This window comes from Quercus suber, unplaced genomic scaffold (genome assembly GCF_002906115.3).
Source record: "Quercus suber isolate HL8 unplaced genomic scaffold, Cork oak 2.0 scaffold_46, whole genome shotgun sequence".
NCBI lineage: Eukaryota > Viridiplantae > Streptophyta > Magnoliopsida > Fagales > Fagaceae > Quercus > Quercus suber.
Window position 1 is genome coordinate 417,696 of NW_027069511.1, and position 23,113 is coordinate 440,808.

At 31.9% G+C, this 23,113-nt stretch overlaps 3 protein-coding genes across 3 annotated transcripts; all 3 read left to right on the forward strand.

The window, feature by feature from the left end:
* The first annotated feature begins 1,038 nt into the window (after positions 1-1,038).
* On the forward strand, positions 1,039-10,495 carry LOC112006813 (disease resistance protein RPM1-like). The gene is made up of 4 exons (XM_024039126.2): positions 1,039-1,242; positions 5,926-6,139; positions 6,233-9,103; positions 10,130-10,495. The coding sequence occupies exon 3, from the start codon at positions 6,268-6,270 to the stop codon at positions 7,867-7,869; it is 1,602 nt and encodes a 533-aa protein (XP_023894894.2). The 5' UTR covers positions 1,039-1,242; positions 5,926-6,139; positions 6,233-6,267; the 3' UTR covers positions 7,870-9,103; positions 10,130-10,495.
* On the forward strand, positions 8,014-9,093 carry LOC136061007 (disease resistance protein RPM1-like). Its single transcript, XM_065771617.1, has one exon. The coding sequence runs from the start codon at positions 8,014-8,016 to the stop codon at positions 9,091-9,093; it is 1,080 nt and encodes a 359-aa protein (XP_065627689.1).
* An 8,117-nt stretch (positions 10,496-18,612) lies between the features above and the next one.
* On the forward strand, positions 18,613-22,848 carry LOC112006812 (disease resistance protein RPM1-like). Its single transcript, XM_065771637.1, has 2 exons — positions 18,613-21,847; positions 22,388-22,848. Exon 1 carries the CDS (start codon positions 18,981-18,983, stop codon positions 21,795-21,797), a length of 2,817 nt encoding a protein of 938 aa, XP_065627709.1. The 5' UTR covers positions 18,613-18,980; the 3' UTR covers positions 21,798-21,847; positions 22,388-22,848.
* The last annotated feature ends 265 nt before the right edge of the window (positions 22,849-23,113 follow it).

Below are 23,113 nucleotides of genomic sequence, written 5' to 3' on the forward strand. Positions count from 1 at the left end.
TCACAACAAAGAGTTTGACTCAATTTGTGATTCTTGCCATTTGGATTAAGATGGAACTCCTAATCTGACTTGATTTGAAAGATTGTTTTGTGGAATTCAAGTTAATTAAGGTGGAGATTTGTTAAAAACTATCTCAATTTTCTAATTTGACTTGGTTTCTTCTTTGTTAAACAAATAATGGTAATTCTTTTTCCATTAAGAAATGAATATTGAAGTCCTATAAATAGACAATACTACAAATGGTTTGGTGGCTTTGGTAATGTCCTCCCACATGGATAGGGATTTTGAATAGTTTGTGAGAGCTTTAGAGAAATTCTGTTATTTGTAAGTATTTTTTAAGTGCTTAAACACTTAAAAATCTTAATTTAATATGGTAAATTCATCACATGTTACTTGTGGATGTAAGTTATTGTTGAACCGTGTAATTTCTTGGTAATTATAAATTCTTGATATTCTTTCTTGTCCGTGGTTGTGTCTATTGTTAGATTGTTTGTTGCTCTATATTAATTTGTTGCTAACTTGCTATTTATTTGTTTGAGAGATTTTTATCAAGCTCATAATAGTTTTCACGATCAATCTTGAGTGAGAATGCCATTTGGAAGCTCTTTCCCATGATGAACTGGTTTCGGGTTTCTACTATTATTAGTCTTGCAGTTTTCGCTATAGGATATAGACAAACATTTCTGGCGGAATTCATAAAAACGAATCTTTTAAAGAATAAAGACCTTATTTCTTGCTAGTGATCGAATTCAATTCTTTCTTCCCTTTATTCGATAATGAACCACTCTTGTTAGATGATAATCCCTACTTTTCCATTTATTCGTTGTATTCTTGACTCTTCAGTACCATTCCTGCATACTTTACAATATAAATTTCTTCTATGGAATAAAGAACCAAAGACACTTGGAAAGGAAAGATGAGAAGACGATAGGAAAAGCATCAAGGTTATACTTAGCATCTTATTAATTGGTAGGGCTATGGGAATTTTCTTTACACCTATGATTTATATAAATTTGGAGCAATTGATTTCGAGGTCCCCATTTCCCTTCAATAGCGGCGTGCGGCTCTTTCTTCTTTACCTTAAATAAAACCATTCAGTCACTGGTAACCATATCTATGATCATAAGTGTCACACAAGTTTAGACAAACACTACCAAAAAATGAAAAAAGAGAGAGGTTTCTTTTAGCGTTGTTTTTACGTGAGAGTACTGCTACTATCATATATGCTTTTTCCTCGCTCAGGTTCGATCCGATTCGCTTATTGTCTCTAAAATATCTATGTAATTTCTTATGGCTTTGCTTGTGTTTATGTTTTCTTTTAGTTTTAGTTTTATGTTATTTTCATATTGAAAGGTTTTTTCTTAAGTTTTTTTGAGGAAGAAGTTTTTTCTTAAGTTGGAAATATGCTTGTTTTTCATATATATATATATATATATATCTATACCAATGGATATTATGTATTCAGTATTCTTATTACTAAGAGAATTATGGTTCAATGATGCTACCTAATTCTTCCCAAAGAAAATCTACAAATGAATTTCTCTCTCTCTCACTTATTTTTATATGCAAAAATAAATGAATGAATGAAAACCAAGGTAGTCAATCTCGTACTGGTGGCTTTACTGGTTTGGCCAACGGAACGATATATTTCGGTACCAATCAATACTGGTGTACCGTTTTGAGTTTATCACTATTTAAAAAAAATATTATTTGTATATATTTTTAAAATAAATAAATATCATTTGTATATTTATAACTTTAATTATTTGGTAAAAGTTAATTTGTTAAGCAATTAAAAGTATAAGGCCAAAAGATGAACAAATTAGAAGGCTGGCCAATAAACTATTTATAAGTTTATTATAAAAAATAAAAAATTTAATGAACAAAGATAAAAGTAAAAGGCCAAAAAAAGAGAAACAGTTGGTGAGAAATGAGATATTATGTGTGAGGGGATTGGTAGAAAAAGATTAATAAATAATTTTTTAAAAAAAACTAAAATGGTGGGTTATAAAACCAAAGAGCTAAAAAACTTTTCCATCTTTCAAGTACTTTTTGTCAGCTTTTTACCCCCACACACGTTAACTTACTGGGTCACTGACTAGCACAACTCCCTATTTCACACCATTTAAACTTCCTAGACTCTCTCTTTCTCACGTGACTTGCTCTTCCCACCACACATGTTTTCAGATTTTTCTCTCCAACATGAGAGTATTTCCCTTCCATTAGCCAAAACAAGTTTTCAGATTTGATCTCTCACCCTCTTTCTTAGATTAGGCATTCAACTCCGTTTCACTGCTTCAATGCCGGTGCCGTTGTTCACTGCCAGCCAGATTTGCTATCACCAGTGTGAGGCCAAGGTGAAGAGATCCCAAATCAGTATCTAATTTCCGGTTGAAATCAACCTCTTTTTCTTTCTTTTTTCCGGTCTGGTATCTAATTTCCGGCCGAAATTCGATATATATCCCGGTACGGGTGAAACGGGTTCGGTACGGCCGATATGTAAACCGGTACAAAATACCACCGTTTCTGTACTGGTGAACGCACCGGTATGAAATATACCGACCGGTATAGTACGAAATTGTCTTCCTTGATAAAAATTGCACCATTGGTCTCATATTATTAAAAGAACTCCATTTAGTGTATTCTTTAAAATACTATCTTCATTCATTTAAACTTCAAATAAAACTAATGAAAAAGAGTACTGATTTTTCTTAACGAAGGTAAGTTAAAAGAATTATCTTAATCATGATCATTGATTTTTCAAAAAAAAACCATATTTTGAGATATCTTAAAATGAAATAGAGAACCACTACAGAGAAGTAAAATATAAAAACTGAAAGTCTAAACTAAAGCTTAGAAAAAGAAAACTTATCTTAAAAAATCCTAAAATTATCTATAGTATGCCATGTGGCTATGTTGGTTAAACTTCTGCCACAAGTCATTTTTTATTTAAATAGTTTTTTAAATAAAAAATTCAGTTAATATATATTATAATAAACCCAATGTCTTTATATAAGTACTAGTCGCTAACTTGTGCTATGCATGGAAATATACCCATGTGAGAGGTAGAATAAAATAATTTTATAAAAAATTTGAGAAACTACACCATTGCATGATTTACTCTTATATGACTTTAATTTGTGTTACAATTTGATAAAAAAAACCATTGCTTGAACGTACAATGACTTACAAAAAATTTGTTAAACAGTTTCAGATACAGCAATAAAATAATTCAAAAATTCAAATATAAAAACTTCTAAAAGAACAAAAATATTAAAGAATAAGATGATTTACTACTTAGAAATTATTGAAACAAAACAAAATATATATGACTAAACAATAGAGAAATGTAAGAGAAAGATGAGTTACATTCAAAAGAATAATTTCAATTATTGCAAACTTTTTTATCTTGTAACAAACAGCTAAAGAAAGTTTGGTAGTTCATGTACAAAAATTAATTTTTAAAACAAACATGAAAAACCATAAAATAATTTTTTTTTTTTTTAACAAAGTAAAGGAGAAGAAACTAACATAAGAAGAGCTCATACCTCTACTCGACTTTCAAAATATATATATATATTAAGGTTTACTTTACTTTTATAGTGTTTATGATTAACTTTGCAAATTTGAAGATAAATTATCAATATTTGAGTTTGAGTTTGAGTTTGAGTTGGACTTGTTAGAGAGATATAATTTTACTCATTGTTAAGTTTGGATTAAACAAAAATAATTTTTTTTTTAAATGATAATGATGAATTTGAGTTTAAGTTGGACTTGTTGGAGAGATAGAGTTTAAATAAAATTATTTTTATTTAAACAAAAATAATTTTATTCAAATAAAATGATAATTTTTAAATATTGTGCTAACGTGAAAAATTATGAGAGTTTCAGAGGTTTCAATTATATATATAAATATTATTTCTTTCATCATCCAATTAATTAATTTCAATAAGAAAGTGCTAACGTTGTTCCAAATTTTACAAGAAAAACTTTACAAACTGATGGGTCAACAAATACAATTAATTTGTGCCACATCAAAATAATAAATAAATAATTTTTTTTAATGTTTTTGTGTAATGTTTAAAAGTTGACACATCAGTTTGTAAAAGCTATATAGTAAGATTTGTAATATGTATAATATTTTAGTAGATATTTCGGCATGATCAATGATTCCACCTGACTCTTTCAAACAACGAATTATCCAATTGATGATTGTACTTATTAGTCTGTATTATGTGTTGAAGTGGAAGCTCAATTTAAAATCCAAATTAGATTATAATTGTACTCCAACTTTGTGCTAACTGTTTTTATAATTGCACTTTAATATATTGGCATATATATATATACACACACACACTAAGCAGCTTTCAATTTTAACTATACTCAAATTTTATGCCAAGTGTCTCAAAAAATAAAAAGTGTCCTTCTAATTGCATTATAATTTTTTGTTAAGTTTCATTAGATGTAAATTTATAGAAGCTAGTGTATATATATATATATATATATATATATTATAGAAAATTTATATGAAATGTCCCACAAATCAAATAAAAATTCATAAAAAATTACTTGGAAGATGACGACATAGTATAACGGAAAGGTAACAATCAAAATAATAATCATAATGATGTTCAAATATATGATATAACTTCTGATTATATAAAAGACTAATCCTTTACAAAAAAAAAAAAGGTTCCACTGAAAAATGTCGTCTTAGACCTCAAACTGTATCAAGTTGATCAAGGTAATAACAAGCCAATAACATAGTTAGCTTTGGTATTTGGTGTAAGCGGGATTTGAATTCTAAATCTCTTATTTGACAATAAGAGACTTTATCAACTTAATTAACCAAAACTCACTAGCTAGTTAGCTTTTTACAAAAGCCTAAGCTGAGCAAAGTCAAGTTCTAAAAACCCTAAAATTATTTGGAAAAAAATGGTAGATCTACAAACTATTTTACAAATTGCTAATTTGGTGCGAGGTTATTGATAAATAAAAATGTAATGTTAGTGGGTCCAAACAAGAACCATTAAGAATTTTTTACATCAATTGTTTGTAAAAATATTGTAAAATAGTTTGTGCCTGTAATATTGTTCTTATTTAGAGCTAGCCATGTGGCTATGTTAAGGCCTAGACTTCCACCTTGTGTTTTTTAAGAAGTTTTTTATTTTTTATTTTATTTTTAAAAAAATGAGAAATGTTATGTTTACAACAAATCCTAAACGATAGGCTATTATTAGTTCTAACTAGTTTGTAACTCTATGTATATACATGTATACACTTAAAGATATACAATAAAATGCATAGTATAATTCATATATATATATATATATTGATAGCCATTCTTATATTTTCTTAACTCTTTAAAAAATCTTGTAAGAATATTATTACGTATAAAATATAAACTATCTATGTTTATTTATTTTTTATTTTTATTTTTATTACTTCTTAATTTTTGTTATTATGAAGCACTTTTTTTTTTTTTTTTTTTTTTATGATTCATTTATTTTAGACTCTTTGATTTTTGCACTCAATAACTCACTTGAATGAATATTTATGATATTGTCCCACATTTGATTCTAAAATTAGGAAATAAAACTCTCTCTAAAAATAAATAATTTAAGACACATGGTACAAAATTAGACTCCAATTGGAAATTCTAATTAGACTTTCTCTGACCTTTACCTATTAATATATATATATATATATGTAGATTTGGCCCACCATTGAAATTACATTTTTTCTTACCAATGCCAGCTTACCACCTTAAAAATTTGATGTAAAATTATTATGAAATGTTATGGATGTAAATAAAAATTTAACTAATATTATTTTAGTTAGATTCATTAAATATGATTTTTTTTATTATGTGACATATTTTCGTCTGCATTGGTGTTTCTTATTGACTTATTGTTATAAAATTAGGTTGCTAGCTTGAGGCTATGATTGTCTCATTCTATTGCACCCTATGGGCTTGTGGGAGATTGACGGGAAGTATTCCAACTTCAAGTTTTTCTTTTAGGGCACAACAAATTTGTAAAGTTGTTAGGGCGACCAAGGACATTGACCTTCCTACTCACACGGGAATATTGTCAAACATAGAGCAAGGACCTTGACCATCCTACTCAGAGTCTCAAAGGTAATGTTGTAAAACAAAGGTGAATTTATTTTAGTTATATCAGACTATGATTTTATTTTTGTTACATCTGACAGTGAGTTGGTTAATTTGCAGTTTCCTGTGGCCATTGATTTAAGAAGGGAGAAGAAATGGCAGAAAGTGCAGTCAACATAGTTATAGAGAATTTGGTCCCATTGTTAGTGCACGAAGCAAGATTGCTGAAGGGTATCCACAGCAAAGTTGAAAGCATCAAAAGTGAATTGGAGATCATTCAATCTTTCCTAAAGGATGCAGATTCAAGGGCCGAGAAGGAAGACATGAGCAATGTTATGAAAACATGGGTGAAACAGGTGAGGGAAGAAGCTTATCACATAGAAGATGTCATTGATGAATACATAATGCATTTTACAAAACAATCGTATGAGCAAAAGCAACGCTTCCATCTCCTCCAGAAGGTTTTTCAATATACCATAAAGCTAAAAGCAAGGTGTGCAATAGTCTCGATGATTCAAGATATTAGTAGCAATCTTAAGGAAAAGAGAGAGATGGCTGTAAGCTATCGCTTCAACACTATAGAGCATGGAAGTGGTGACACTAGAAGTGTTACATTGCATGATCCTCGAGTGGCATCCCTTTTCATTGAAGATGCTGAGGTTGTGGGCATTGAGTCTCATAGAGATAAATTAATAACTTGGCTAGTAGAAGGACCATCTAAAAATCAAATGGTGATTTCTATAGTTGGCATTGGTGGGGTTGGAAAGACCACTCTTATCAAGAAAGTGTATGAAAATGAGAAGGTGACAACACGCTTTGATTGTTGTGCTTGGATCACGGTGTCTCAATCATACAATATGGAGGAGCTATTGAGGGACATGATAAAACAGATGTTCAAGGCAAGGAAGGAGTCTGCTCCTATGGAAATTGACACAATGAAGGAGACACTACTAATGGAGAAATTGAGGCTATATTTACAAGAGCTAAGGTATGTAGTAGTTTTTGATGATTTATGGAAAAAAGAATTTTGGGAACAAATAGAACTTGCCTTACCTAATAATGAAAAAGGCAACAGAATATTAATCACAACTCGAAGTGAGAGTGTTGCTCCCTCTAACAAAGAGTCCCCATCTTATCATGTGTACAAGCTACCACCTCTACCTTTAGATAAAGCATGGGAGCTCTTTTGCAAGAAGGTGTTTCGACATGAAGGAGGAAATTGTCCACCTGAGTTGGATGAGTTATCACGTGACATAGTTAAGAGATGTGAAGGGTTGCCACTAGCAATTGTGACTATTGGAGGCCTTTTATTAACCAAAAACAAGGTTGTCTATGAGTGGCGCAAATTACATGATAGTCTTAGTTCAGAGCTAGAAACTGATTCACATCTCAACACTATGATCAAAATTCTATCCCTTACTTATCATAATCTACCTTACAACCTTAAAGCTTGTTTCCTATATTTTGGCTTATTTCCAGAGGATTACTCTATTAATTGTGAAAGACTAATTAGACTATGGATAGCCGAGGGTTTTGTAAAAGAAAAGAAAGGACTAACATTGGAGGAAGTTGCACAAGACTACTTGAACCAACTCATTCGTAGAAGCCTGGTTCAAGTTGAATTCGAATTTAAAGGCATATTTAGAAGTTGTCGAGTTCATGATATGTTGCATGAGATCATTGTCTCTAGGTCAGAGGAGTTAAGTTTTTGTTCAGTCTCAATACAGAACTGCTCAAGTTTTAAAAAAATTGCTTGACGCCTCTCTATTCAGAACAACATAAATACTCCTTTGCAAATTATTACTAGTTCCCAAACACTCTCTATTCTCATTTTGGGGGTTGATGAAGTGCCTAATTCTTTTCTTGCAACTTGTTTTGCAAACTTCAAGCTCATCAAAACAATGGATTTTCAAGGTGCTCCTATTGATTACATTCCTAAAGAAGTGGGAAATCTATTCCATCTAAGATATTTAAGCCTAAGAGAGACAAAAGTACACATGCTTCCAAAGGCCATTGGTAAATTGCACAACTTCGAGACTTTGGATTTGAAACGTTCCCTTGTGTCTGAATTACCAGCGGAAATCAATAAACTCTGTAAGCTACGATATCTTGCTGCCTACATTGAAAACTATGATGTTGAACGCAATATCGATTCTCGACGAGCAGTAAAGATACACAATGGCATTGGGTGTTTACAATCCTTACTAAAGCTTGTTAGGATTGAAGCCAGCAACGCTGCTCTTATTGAAGAGTTGGGAAGTTTGGGACAATTGAGGAAGTTGGAAATCTCTAAATTGAAGAGAGAAGATGGGATGGTTTTCTGCACTACACTTGAGAAAATGAGTCACCTTCAGTCTTTGAGAATCAGTGCAACAAGCGAGGAAGAAGTTCTTGGATTACAATCGATGTCTTCTCCTTTACTCCTCCTACAATCTTTGGTCCTATCTGGGCGACTAGAAAAGTTGCCAGAATGGATTTCCAAACTCAAGAGTTTAGTTACAATTGGTTTACATTGGTCAAGATTAAAGGATGATCCATTAAAGTTCCTTCAAGCTCTGCCTAATTTGATGTTTCTTTGGCTTCATGATGGATACGAAGGTGAGCAATTACATATTGAGGGGGGAGGCTTCCAGAAACTCAAGTTTCTTGGGCTTGTAAATTTGGAAGGATTGAATAGGTTGATAATAGATGAAGGTGCCATGCCTCTTCTTGAACAGCTTGAAATTGGACCCTCCCCACAGCTGAAGGAGGTGCCCTCTGGCATCGACCATCTGCAAAGCCTCAAAGATCTCGAATTTTATGATATGCCGATCGAATTCGAGCTTAGTCTGCAACCTGACAAAGGCCCTGATTTTTGGAAAGTCAAGCATATTCCCTGTGTCATTTTCTGGCATAGGATTCAAGGGTTACGCTACAAAACGTACAAGCTTGGTGAAGCTAATTCCAGAGGTGGAGAACCAAAGTGCCCTCCCCACATTTGAGAAATTAAAGGTAAATTCTCTAAGTTATTAGACTATTATATTTACTGTATTGCCAAAAGTTCGGACTTGCATTAAAAAACTTTCTTTTCCTCTATCCTTTTGATGCTACACAATGAAAGTCTCTTTACAGATGCCGCTACCATATTTGAATGCCTTCATACGTATGAGTCTGTCAAAATTGTGTTTCTCTTTGTGGTTCTTGAATTATTGCTTTTGGATTAATTTTTTTTTTTTTTAAATATTGTAAGAAATTTTTGTGTGATTATGGCACTTTGCCGTTTTGGTTATTTGGGTTGTTATTTTGTGTTTTGATATCTAGAATTTGCTTGTTTTCACTGTTATTGATCTCGGAGTAGGGGTTTATTTTTAGGATTTTTGTTCCTTTCACTGTTGAATGGGAAATTTTTTTTTAATCCAAACTATTACTTTTGGTAAACATGTTCGAGTTTGATATATATACACATTGGAGAAAGGTTTGGATGTTTGACTAACAGCTTAATAACAGGGTTTGAGTCACAGACATGGGGTACCACAGAGCCTTTTGTAATAGAAGGAAATGGTCCAAATCGTTACTATAACGTTTCAAATTTTTTTTCATACTATTGACTCTAAGTAAGAAGTTTCTGATGTAACAAATTGAAACTAATCAACAATTCTATAGATATAACGTGTGAAGCAGGAAGTAAAAAATTCGACAGGAGCCAACATTTGGGAGATATTTTTAGTGAAGTAATGTGCATGTTGTCCTAGGGATTGCTATTGTAAGAATATTGTGAGATCAACCTTAATTATTGCATTAGTATTGTTGTTGTAAGAGAAGGTTGAAATTTATCTTGCAGAAAATTCGTTTATTAACATTACTAGACATCTTAGCCGTAAAGTTTTGGTTACTTTCAATGATAGTTTGTAAGTCTCCATTTCCCCCTTTAACATTATATAAACCTAATTCTTTTTTTTCTTTTTTTTCCTTTATTCTTTTTTCAATATCTATACCAAATCACTTTTCATGTATATTGCTATTTGTGTAACTGTTTAGGCTTCAACCATCAACCTCGGATATCTCAAAGGATTTTCAAGTGCCAAATCAAACAAAATACTTGCTCTTTGGTCGATCAGCAATAACATCAGTGGTTGATTGTCCCCTGCATAGCTGCCTTTGTTATTTTATTGTGTAATATTGTTTTTGTTTTACTGTAGATATGAACCTTTTGAGAACATCATATGCAAAAGGGTGATGTTATAGTTAAATTGTTGTTAGTTTGAGGTATTGATTGCATTGCGAGAGACACCTTCAAAAATAACATATCTGGGTCTTTGTAAAGAGTTGCCTGAGCTTCAGTACATGGTGGTACAAGAAACTTAGAACTCTGCATAAATAAATTCACCATTATAATCTCAACAACATACTAGACACAGAAACCTGATGGATTTTAGCATTAAAATTTGCATTGGCCCAAACTGGTTGAGGTGGAGTCCAGCAGCTGATTTTATCTGATGTGAGCATCTTAATTATCCATATGCTTGCATGTGCTCACTGAAGCTTTTGTTTATGAGTTGGGCAGCTTCTCTAGGGTCAGGGGTTAGATTTTTAAACAACATTTTGGTTTCTGATCCACCACATTCTATCAAAATTGATTGCTGCAAAGAGAGTAAACTTCTCATCTTCTGGATTGATTTGAAAATGTTGAATAGGAAAAATAATATTTCTAATCCACTTATGGAAATGCCGAGAACTAACTGATGCAAAATTCAAAGACCATATGCTATGAGACCATGTTATAACAGTAAATTAAGGGGCACAAAAAGAAAATTTCCTCTGTAGTTTTAGGATGTAATTTACAGAAAAGACATTGACATTGTCTTCTAAACCCCATTTGCTTCTCAGAAACTTCTTGGTAAGTTAGGTTGGATGTCCTATGCTTTTTTCCGTAACAATAATTCGAGCCTGTCATGAAGTTCTTGTTTCCAACAAGTGTTTCATTCAAGCTTGTTTAGGATCTATGTTTGCTAGCCGAGGCTCAGATTTAATTGAAAGACTGCATCAACTGTGAGGGGTTCGTACCAATATATCCTTAGCAATGTTGGGGTAGAAGTGAATTCACCTTATAGCTTGAACTATTTGAGGATCAAAGAGATTGGTACATTTTCCCAAATTCCATTACTGCTTGTTAGGTTGCATGAGATCCCCTAAATAGTTCACATCAGAATCACTCCAACAAGATAACAAACTCCCTGCTTCACAATGTTTGTTCTGTTAATAAAGGATTTTACTCCATTAAAAATGTTAGAGATATATTAAATATATTAGCCCAATGTAATAGGCCCAAGTCCACTCTTGCTTGTACTAATAGTCTAGGGTTTAGTTTCTTATATATGCTTATGTTAGGGTTCATTGTAATATAGGTTATTATACTACACTCTTACATAATAAAAATGTAATCCTTAAGGGATTCTTCCATAGATGTAGGCGACCGAGGCTGAATCACGTAAATTTTGTATTCTCAATGTTCCTATTCTATGTTTTTCCTTCTACATCTACTTTAGTATATATAACATGATATAACACACCATGTTGCTAATATATTAAACAAAAGAAAATGAAAAAAAAAAACAAATTTCCGTTAGATATAAAAAGCAACCCTGAGCATCTCTTTCAACTGTAGGCTGTAGCTGTTCATCCCACCAACTTGCTTGGGCTTGCATTTACCACATTAAAAAAAAATGCACTTTATTTATACTAAAGAATATAGGGAGTCCTAGATGCTTAACCTCAGGTTCAGCCATTTATTTTATTTTTTTTGAAACCTTGCTTCCATAGCCATGTATTGCCAGAGACTGCATAAATGCAAAAAACGTTCAAGGAGTCCAAGGCAGGGAGTTTGTTTAAACTTCAAAGTTAATGGGTTTAACTTCTGGAAGGGCCTTAAAATAAACAGGCCCCTTTTTAATATGGGATTTTGAATGGACTGTGGGGGGTGACTCTTTAGTGAACTTTTGGGCTGACTATTTGGGCCTAAGATCAACCTGTTAAGATTTACATACAAAAATCGTTATACTAGTGAGAGATATTCTACGGATACTGCCTAGTGACTAGTGAGAGACATTCTTTGGGCCTTGGATATTAAGATTCACATAGGAAATTCGTTATAATAGTGAGAGATATTATTTGGGCCTAGGACATTAAATGGACTTGTCTTTTTCTCAAGCCTTTATTATCTCCAGACTCCATAATAGTATTCTAGTGAGAGATATTCTATCTAGAGGGGGGCATGCATGTGACTGCCCAATGTTTGCCCTCTGTGCAATTCCACTCCAGAAACAACTGTAAATAGAGACTGCCATTTTTCCCTCTATGAAACTCAATTATTATTCATTAGTTGGCAAAAAAATTTAAATAAGGCTCACATTAATTGTTGCCATTTGGCCAAAAATCAATTGATTTTGATGTTTAAACTATTTATTTTAGATATGATTGAATTTTAATTGTATATCAAAAAATGTATCGATCTCAGGATCTCATTCTCTATTATTACAATAAAGTACTAATAATTTCAAGAGCTTAAAATTTTAAAAATTTATGAATTTATTCATTTAACTATATTTCTAACTACATTATTAAATTTTTTATTTATATCATGCAGAAGATGAAAAGTATATCAATTTTCTACAATGTTGTAGTGACCTTTTTGTTTTTTCTTTTGCATCTGTCATTTTCATATATAAATGTAGTCAGAGCATCTGTCATTTTCATACATCTATTATTTTGCATCTGGCATGTTGATATTTATGCAACTTGTAAAGAAGGAAACTTGTTCTCCAATTTATTTGTGGCGGCAACAGTAATTTTTTTAATGGTGGTCATTATGAAATTAAATTATACAAAATTTAATAAGAAGATAACTTTAAATATTGACCAAAAAAAAAAAAAAAAAAAAAAAGGTGGTCATTATGAAATTAAATTATACAAAATTTAATAAGAAGATAACTTTAAATATTGACCAAAAAAAAAAAAAAAAAAAAGAGCACACATACACACAAATACATAAAATTTTACAATTTCCTTCTATGAGTTTTCTTATTTTAAAATCTTTGCATGATAGACTCATTATTAATATCTACAAGCTTTATCTCTTTCAACATTTCAGTTTGATAAAAATTTTCTTTTTAACTTTTCATTTTTTATTTATAAGGGCCTAACATATTGTTAAGGGAACCAAATTAACATAACTACATATTTTGAAAATATAACCATTGAATTGCTCATTCTTTATACTTTTAAAACATATATCAAATTTCCTGTCAATCATATGTTGTTTATTATTCGATCTATAAACTTATTTTTTATGTATAGTTTTAAACCACAAAAACCTAAAATTCAAATATTTAATTAATGACATAGCTAATCTTTGATCTTATTGAAATTGTGCAAGTATAAAGGAGATAAGAAGAAAATGTAATTCAATATTGGATTTTTCAAAATTCACATTCAATAAAAAAATTTATTAAGCGGAGTTGTAACCTTAGTTTACAACCAAGTTTATCACCAAACTTTGTCTAAAGTTGAATTATATTGGGTTTTAAAAAATTTGTGAAAAAAAAAAATTTAAGTTGGTCTCAAAATTTTTTAAGAGTAAAAAATCATAAATTTTTTAAAATTAATACATAATAAATTCTTTTTTTCATGGTGGCTTCAATTTAGAGTCGCCCCTGCAATTTATCAAGATAATGACCACCGGTGACCTGACAAAACCCAAAGACTTAGAAAATTCTCGTTCACATTCTTCTCGTCCAATGTAGGCTTCCTACCCCAATAGGAAAGAGCTAACTTTGTCTGTTGCACTTGTTTTTACTAATCTCAGACAAGGTTCCTAAACCGCACGAGTGCATTGGCAAAGACTTTTTTCTTGTTCATGTTTGGCAAACTATAGAATAATAGAAGTATATAGAACTGGTTCAATTCCAATATAAGTTAAACCAATTGAAATGATTTTATTTTATATAGTTTGTCAAGAATCAAGCCATAACCAATTTTAATTATCACTATTTAACATGCTGTTCATGAATTTGGGATTTTGAAGGGATTGTATTAGGAAAAAATGAAAATGACGACATTTATAGGTGAATATTTTCTAGCCTTATTTAGAAGTTTGAACAAGCTTTTTGAACTAAATTGTCACCAATCTAAAAACTTTTGGAATCAATTATTTTGTTCATGGCTGACCTGCTCTGTGGTTTGCAAAACACCCTCTTAGCTTCCAAAAACAATTTCTTCAAAACTTCCTATTCCTAGATCGAGTTTATTACTTAACAAGTTGAAGGATTCACATATTGATAAACAAAGATTTAAAAAAAAAATTGAACAGAACAGAAAAGAAAATGTCATATTTGCTTGTTTGCATGAATTGATAAGATTATAATTGATGATACAAAAATTTTCAGTGAATCACTCTTCCAAACAGGGACGGAGCTAGGATTTGAACATGGGGGAGGGAGGGGGAGGCCATGTTTAATGTAAGCTTGTCGAATTTCATTGCCTTCAATAACACTATAATCTTATATTTGTGGACACAATCTAGTTTCACACTACAATGAACAAATAATAATTTCAATGGAGGTGATTTTTTAAAATTTTCAAATCTCCCTACCCTTCTATCAATTAAAAAAAAAAAACCTTCATTTCTTTGTCTTTCAATCAGGGTCGGTTGGTGCATTATGCAAGTTAGGCAACTGCCTAAAGCATCCCTAGTGAAAAAGGATCTCAAATTTTAATATTTATTTAGCCCCAAAACTTAAGCAATTAAGAAAAAAAATCAAAGAAAAAAAATGATGAGATAAGTTACAAATCTTACTACTTAAATCTCACAAATTAATGTGCTACTACTAAAAAATAATTAAAAAAAATTATTTATTTATTAGTTGAAACTCACCAATCACATTCATTGTTTCATTTATTTACTACTTAGCTTTACCATTTTACAACTTGTAATCTTCTGCTCAAAAGCTGAAGAATCATTCTCTCTTGATTAAGAAAAACTGAAATCAAAAGACTTAAAATAAAAAATAAAGAACAATCTCAAAACTTTTTAGTTTCTTTGAATTCATTCCTAGAAATTTTGCCTCTCCATTTAAAGGATAAAAAAGTGATTTTTTTTATAAAAAAAAAAAATTAAAAGCTTCTTCGCAGTTTCAGATTTGTGTAAAACCCCTCTCACTTGATCTGGTTTTGTGCAACTGTAAACTAGCTTACTCTGGTAGTGGTTGGTCTGGTTTTGTGCAACTGTAAACTAGCTTACTCTGGTAGTGGTAAGAGCTCTGAGGACACGTAAGTCAGAAGTCATTGCTTATCAAGGATGTGGCTCCACTTTTAATGATAAATGCTAGTGTCATAAAAAAATAAAAAATAAAAACTACGTAGTTTTTAACTTTTTGTCACAACTTATTAACACATGACTAGGTGTAAGCGTTGAAAAAAAAAATTACATTTTTACTACTTACAACTTGTCACATGTCGAATTATGTGACCTTAACATTGCTCACTTTTAACGGGTAAGACTGCCTTACACCATGTTTGAGCTTCACAAGGTACAAAGCATTCTGCATTTTCTGTTATTGATTTAATTGTATCCTATTCCTGCCATTCACACCTCTATCTAGTCGTTAGTGGTTTACATACAGATATTTTCCTCTTTTTTTTTCTTCTTTATTGTTTTTAAAGTAATATTTAACCAAAAAAAAAAACGTTTTTGTGAATAAGGTTCTAATTTAGTCATTGTCTTAAGGTCCCAACAATCAAAATAGATTGAGAGCCTTACTTCCAATATTTGTTTGGGTGTTGTTTTCCTGTGAAAGACGCATGAGTTTTCAAATTTTCCTATGTGAGTTGGTGAGAGACGTGAAAAAGGGTATTTTGGTCTCTTTATTCATTTTTTTTTCCCTATTAAGCTGACCCACATCTGATAAAAAGACACATAGAGCTGTGTAAAGGTTACAAAAAAGCTGGGTTGTAAAGAGCCCGTCGACACAACTTTCGTACAAAAAAAGCAAAATGAGAGGCCAAGAATCAAGACCATTTATTCTTCTTCCAAAAACGACAATAGAATAATGACTCATAAGAGCATCAGTATTAAAAAATGCTACTCTATTCTATTTTACTATCTCAAAAAGTTACTTTATTAATTATACCATTTTATTATACAATATTTTTAGCATTCTAAACTTTTATTTTCCTATTCTACTCATTAAAATAATATATCTACACAATAAAATAATATTTCTCTCAATCACCATCATTTATTCTTTCTTTCTTCCACTCACCATCACAATAAAATATTAGTTTTTTTTTTTTTTTAGAATTGTGCTTCAGTGCAATTCTAAAGATAGAATTACACTGTAGTACTATTGCAAAAAAAATGCAATACTTAACAATAGCATTTCCTGATGTAATACATTTTAGGGATTGAAATGTCTAATATCCCTTACATTTGACATTAACATTCTTTAATGCTAATGCTCTAAGGCCGTAATGTCAAATCATAGTTTTGTTTCTCTCTTCACTACCTTTTTGGAGAAATCAATGAAAGAAAAGGAAAACTGCAAGGACAGGACCCATCCTAGCTCATCAAAAACTACCACGGGTCGGTTGTTGACTGTGACATATGAGTCAAGATGTTTAAATAATAACCAGAGAGATCAAAAAGAAAATGAGATTACTTTAGCAAGGGATTCTAGCATTTTGTCATTTTTTTTTTTAAATTTAATAATATATTACTGTTTTAAAATTATTTAGATCCATGCTCATGTTTTAAAATTTAATTTTTTCAAAATCAAGTTTCAATGTAAAACTCAATTTGTAGAAAATCGAGTATGAGGCGATTAAACTTAAAAAAAAAAAATGGGGCGATCAAACTTTGAAGAAAAAAAAAATTGCATGGAACTTGAGTTCATGGAGCTCGAGTTCCATTTAAAATGTCACTATAGGACTCTCTAAACACAGCTATAGGCATAGAACTCAAGTTCCATGCAAGGCCTTTTTTTTTATTTTTTTATTTTTTTTTTTAAATTTCATTTGGCATAACTCGATTTTAAACCAATCGAGTTTTAGATTGAAACTCGATTTTATTAAAATCGAGTTTCAAAACATGGACATGAACCTAAATAGTTTCAAAACATAGACATATTCCTAATATTTTTTTTTTTTTTTTTTTTAAGTAAGGGCAAAATGCTAGAATCTCCCTTTAGCAAGCAAAAAGAAAGAGACGGAGATTCTATTCTCACTTGGAATTTGTGACTGAATTTTAGGTTGTATTTGTTCGGAAGTGAAATTAGGAAGTAAAACTTTTTTAGAGTGTGTTTGGTTGGGTTAAGAAAAAAAGAAAATAAATGGTAGGGCTCACATATTTTCTCTCCTGACCCATCAAAAAGTTTTCTCTCCAAAATAAAGAAAAAACTGAGAGGAAAAAAACTCATAAAATAAGTTTCCAAAAATACCTTTAAAATTCACCATCAAGTTTGTAGTGTTGGCTTATTATTTTTTCCTTTCATTTTTTCTTCCTTTGTTACCGACGTGTTGACTTTCTTTTTTCCTTGATTTTTTTTTTCTTTGTTAATAACGTGATGGTTTTCCTTTTCTTTCTTTTTTTTTTCTTTTTTTTCTTTTTTTTTGGGTCTGAAGTTTGAAAGTAGCTTCTTTTCTTTCCTTCTTTTTATTTTTTTATTTTTTGACTTTTTCTCGATGTGTAGCTATCTTTCTTTCTTTCTTTCTTTATTTTTTTTTTTTTTTATACTTTAATTAGTGTCTATTTATACATAATTTTTTTTAAAAAGTATAATGTGTTACCTTTTATTTTATTTAATAGGGACATGATGGTCAATTTATACAAACTTTATTTTCAACAAAACAAAAATGTTTTTCATTCATCCACTTTTCCACCTTCCTAACCAAACACAAATGAGAGAAACTAAAATCTTTTCAATCCTCTCTGCATTTTTTATCCTCTCACTTTTCCATTCTCCCAACCAAACGGACTCTCAGTTCAAAAAACTATGTATTGTATCTGTAGGGTCCGTTTGGGATCAACTTATTTTTTTAAAATTAAATTTTTTTTGCTGAAAATACTGTAAACAAAGATAAAAGTTAGCTAAAATAGTACAATAAAACCAATGAATAGTATCAAAAAGTATAGTGAGACCAATGAATAGCACTAAAAATAAGCTGAATACTAAAATAAGTTGGCAAAAATAATCTTTATTAAATGGACATTTAGTGAGTGTGTGCAATGGAAATTTCGCTTTGTCCATTCTCCCTCCACGCAAAATAAATGGACCGCTCTTGTTAGATCACACTACTAAATTTTTCTATTATTCACGGTGTTTGAATAGTGACTCTTTTGTCCAATTCCTTTGATACAACTAGAACTAGAAGTCATTGGAGCAATACCGAAATTGCAGGTTCCTATTCCATTTCCCTTTACTACACTTCACCCATCTTTTTCCACCATAATACCAGACCCACTTCTCCAAGCTAAGTCCTTGTTCACATTAATCTTCAATATATCCCACCAAATAGTCATCACCGTCCATACCCTTAATCTAACTCAACACCCAGCCTTTTTCTTGAAACCAATACAAGGATCATCAATGACTTCAAAACCCATGATTCTAAGAATTCCGCATCATCATTTTTCCACTTCTCCATCTCTATCTCCAAACTTAGCCACTCGTGTCACCCAAACCCATTTCCATGCCTCCTTGTTTGTAGATCAACAATCCTTTTAGATAGCTCAAATAAAAGAACCATTCAATCATCTATAGTCATATTAGTGATTATACGAAAAGCAACAGTATAGCAAATGGTGTGTGTACTTAAATGATCTAAGAAGGAAGAAGAAATGGCAGAAATTGCAGTTGGCCTCGTTATTGAGAATTTGGTCCGGTTGTTAGTCCATGAAGCAAAATTTTTTATGGGTATCCACGATAAAGTTGCAAACATCAAAGGTGAATTGGAGATCATTCAGTCCTTCCTCAAGGACGCAGATGCTAGAACCGAAATAGGGGACTTGAGCAATGTTGAGAAAACATGGGTGAAACAGATAAGGGAAGAAGCTTATCACATAGAAGATGTTATTGACGAATACATACTTCATTTAGCAAAATGTTCTCATGGGCGAAGGCCAGGATTATATTTTCTCCATAAAGTTTTTCGATTTACCATAAAATTGAAAGCAAGAAGTGTGATAGCCTATAAGATTCAAGATATCAATAAAAATATCAAGGAAAAGAGAGAGCGGGCTGTTAGATATCACTTCAACACTATAAATCAAGGAGGATTGGGCAGCGACACTAGAAGTGATACATGGCTTGACCCTCGAGTGGAATCCCTTTTCATTGAGGAGGCTGAGGTTGTGGGCATTGAGTCACATAGAGACAAATTGATAAATTGGCTGGTAGAAGGATCTTCTAATCGCATGGTGTGTTCGGTGGTCGGCATTGGTGGGCTTGGCAAGACCACTCTTGTTAAAAAAGTGTATGACAATGAGAAGATTGTAGCTCACTTCAATTGTTATGCTTGGATCACTGTGTCTCAATCATACAAGATGGAGGAACTATTAAGAGAAATGATAAAGCAGTTCTACAAGGCAAAGAAGGAGTTTGCTCCTAAGGATATTGACACAGTGAAAGTGATATCACTAATTGAAGAATTGAAGCACTATTTGCGTGAACAAAGGTATGTAGTAATTTTTGATGATATATGGAATATAGGATTTTGGGAACATATAAAATGTGCTTTCCCAGAGAATGGCAAAGGAGGTAGAATAATAATCACAACCCGAAGTGAGGATGTTGCTCCTTCTAACAAAGAATCTCCATATTATTATGTGTACAAGCTACCACCTCTACCTTTAGAAAAAGCTTTGGAGCTCTTCTACAAGAAGGTATTCCAATGGGAAAGGGGGCAATGTCCTCCTGAGCTTTATGATTTGTCACGTGTAATAGTTGAAAGATGCGGAGGGTTACCTCTAGCAATTGTGGCTATAGGTGGTCTTTTGTCCACCAAAGCCAAGGTTGTCTCTGAGTGGTGCAAAGTTCTTGATAGTCTTAGTTTAGAGTTTGAAACTAATTCCCGCCTTAGAAGTATCACCAAGATTCTATCCTTTAGTTATCGTGATCTACCTTACAATCTCAAAGCATGTTTCTTATATTTGGGCATATTTCCAGAGGATTACTCTATTAATTGTGCTAGACTAACTCGGCTATGGATAGCTGAAGGTTTTGTAAAAGAAAAGAAAGGGAAATTGTTGGAAGATGTTGCACATGATTGCTTGAGTGAACTCATTCATAGAAGTTTGATTCAAGTGGCACAGGTTGATTTTGTTGGCAAAGTTAGAACTTGTCGAGTTCATGATATGATGCGTGAGGTTATTGTTTCTAGGTCAGAAGAATTGAGTTTTTGTCATGTTTCAATGAGTAATTGCTCAATTTTTAATGGAATTGGTCGGCACCTCTCCATTCAAAACAATGTTAATACTCCTTTGGAGGGTACTTCTTCTTCCCAAACTCGTTCTATTCTTATGGTGGGGGTAGTCGAGGTATCCAATTCTTTTCTTACTACTTGTTTTGAAAATTTTAAGCTCATGAAAACACTAGATTTTGAAGGAGCTCCTATAGATTACATTCCTAAAGAAGTGGGTAACCTATTCCATCTAAGATATTTAAGATTGAGAGATACAAAAGTACACATTCTTCCAAAGTCTATAGGTAAACTACATAACTTAGAGACTTTGGATTTGAAACGTTCCCTTGTGTCTGAGATACCAAAGGAGATCAACAGACTCCTTAAACTACGATATCTTGCGGCCTACTTTATAAATCGTGATATTGAATATAATATTGATCATCGGCGTGCGGTAAAGATATCAAGTGGTATTGGGAAGTTAGAGTCCTTACAGAAGCTTCATAAAGTGGAAGTCAACAACAACACCCTTATTTCAGAATTGGGAAGATTGAGGCAATTGAGAAAGTTGAGTATCTCCAAATTGAAGAGAGAAAATGGGATTGCTTTGTGCACTACATTGGAGAAAATGCTCCACCTTCGGTCATTGAAAATCAGTGCAATAAGTGAGCAAGAAGTTATTGAATTACAATCAATGTCTTCTCCTCCACTCCTCCTACAATCTCTTGTCCTAAGAGGGCGACTTGAAAACTTGCCAGAATGGATTCCTAAACTCAAGAGTATAGTTAGAATTGGTTTAACTTGGTCTAGATTAATAGATGATCCATTAGAGATCCTTCAAGCTCTACCTAACTTGATGAATCTTGTGATTTACCATGGATATGAAGGTGGAAAATTACATATTGAGGAAGGAGGCTTCCAGAAACTCAAGTTTCTAGGGCTCACAAATTTGAAAAATTTGAATAGGTTGATAATAGATGAAGGTGCCCTGCCTCTTCTTGAAAAGATTGAAATTGGACCTTGCCCACTACTGGAGGAGGTGCCCTCTGGCATCCACCACTTGAAAAACCTCAAAGATTTGGAATTTTTTGAAATGCCGAGGGAATTTGTGCTTAGTATGCAACCAGATGAAGGCCCTGATTTTTGGAAAGTCAAGCATGTTCCTTTTGTTTGTTTTTGGTATAGGATTCAAGGGGAACGCTACAAAACCTACAAGCTTGGTGATTTAGAGTTGTTGGAGCATCTGCGAAGGTAAGTCAAGAGGAGGTCAACCAAAGTGCCCTCAACATTTTGGAGAAATCACAGGTATTATATTACCCTTTAAGCAATTATACTATTATTTTTACTGCATTACCAAAGGTTCATACTAGCAATAAAACATATTTCCTTTCTTTTATCATTTTGTTGATACACAATGAAACATTTAATTAGAAAGAATGAAATGATTCAAATTCTAATGCCAGAAGTTGTCGAATCCATGATCTTTTAAATTGGACAACGAACATAAATGGGGATACTTTTGGTGTGTCGGTCTCTTGTTCTTGAATTAATTCCTCATTTGTTGCATTCTCAAAAAAAAAAAGAAATCCTCATTTGTTAAATTATCGTGGGATTGACCTTATTATTACAATAGTATTGTTGTTGTAACAGTTGTTTAATACTCATTCAAATTATCAAGTTTGTTCGTTGTGATAGGTGATAAACTTGAGTGCTCAAGTTTACTTGCTGTGAATCACAGTTTGTAAGCTTACATTTCTCCATTTCACATATTATAGACCTTTTTCTTTTTTGCATTGTTTATAAAATTTCCATTTTTATTTATTTTGCTATTGTTATAATTGATAGGCTTCAAATACCAACATCTCAAGGATATTCAAGTGCCAGATCATACAAAATATAGTTTTTCTCTCAATCAACCAGAATAGTAGTGGTTGATTCTCTCCTGCTTGACTGCCTTTGTCATTGTATTATTGTTGTAATTATGTTGTCACTATTGCTATAGTATTGCTACCTGATTCGTTGCAGATTCTGCCTTGGTGAGAATTTGCAATTGCAATAGTGCTACTAGTGAGAACCCAATATGACTTAGAGAGAGGGAGCTCCCAATTTCCGTAGAAATAGCACCATATGGAAGAACTAATACTTCTTGTATCTAATACTTAAAACAACAACAAAAAAGTTCTGGTTAATAAGTGCTCTTAAAATATTTGTTAATGAACCATTATAGTCAATCAACCATAATGTACATCAGTGGTTGATTCTTCCTGCATGGTTGCCTTTGTTATTGTATTTTTGTAACAATGTTATTGTTTCAGTGTATCAAGCATATGAACCTCTTGAAAGATTATAAAAAAAAAAGGGTGATGTTTTAGTTAAATTTGCATTTGATCTTCGGAGTGGTTTAAGAATGTCAAGTATTTCGCTGGTGGGCTTGCAAGTAATGGCTTTGATACAGCTAAAAATTCTATTTATTGGAGTTTCCCTTTAAATTTTGAAAGAGTAAATAATTTGTATATGTTTTCATTATTCATCCAAACTAGAAAACTGTTAGAACAGAGTTATTTTTTCAAA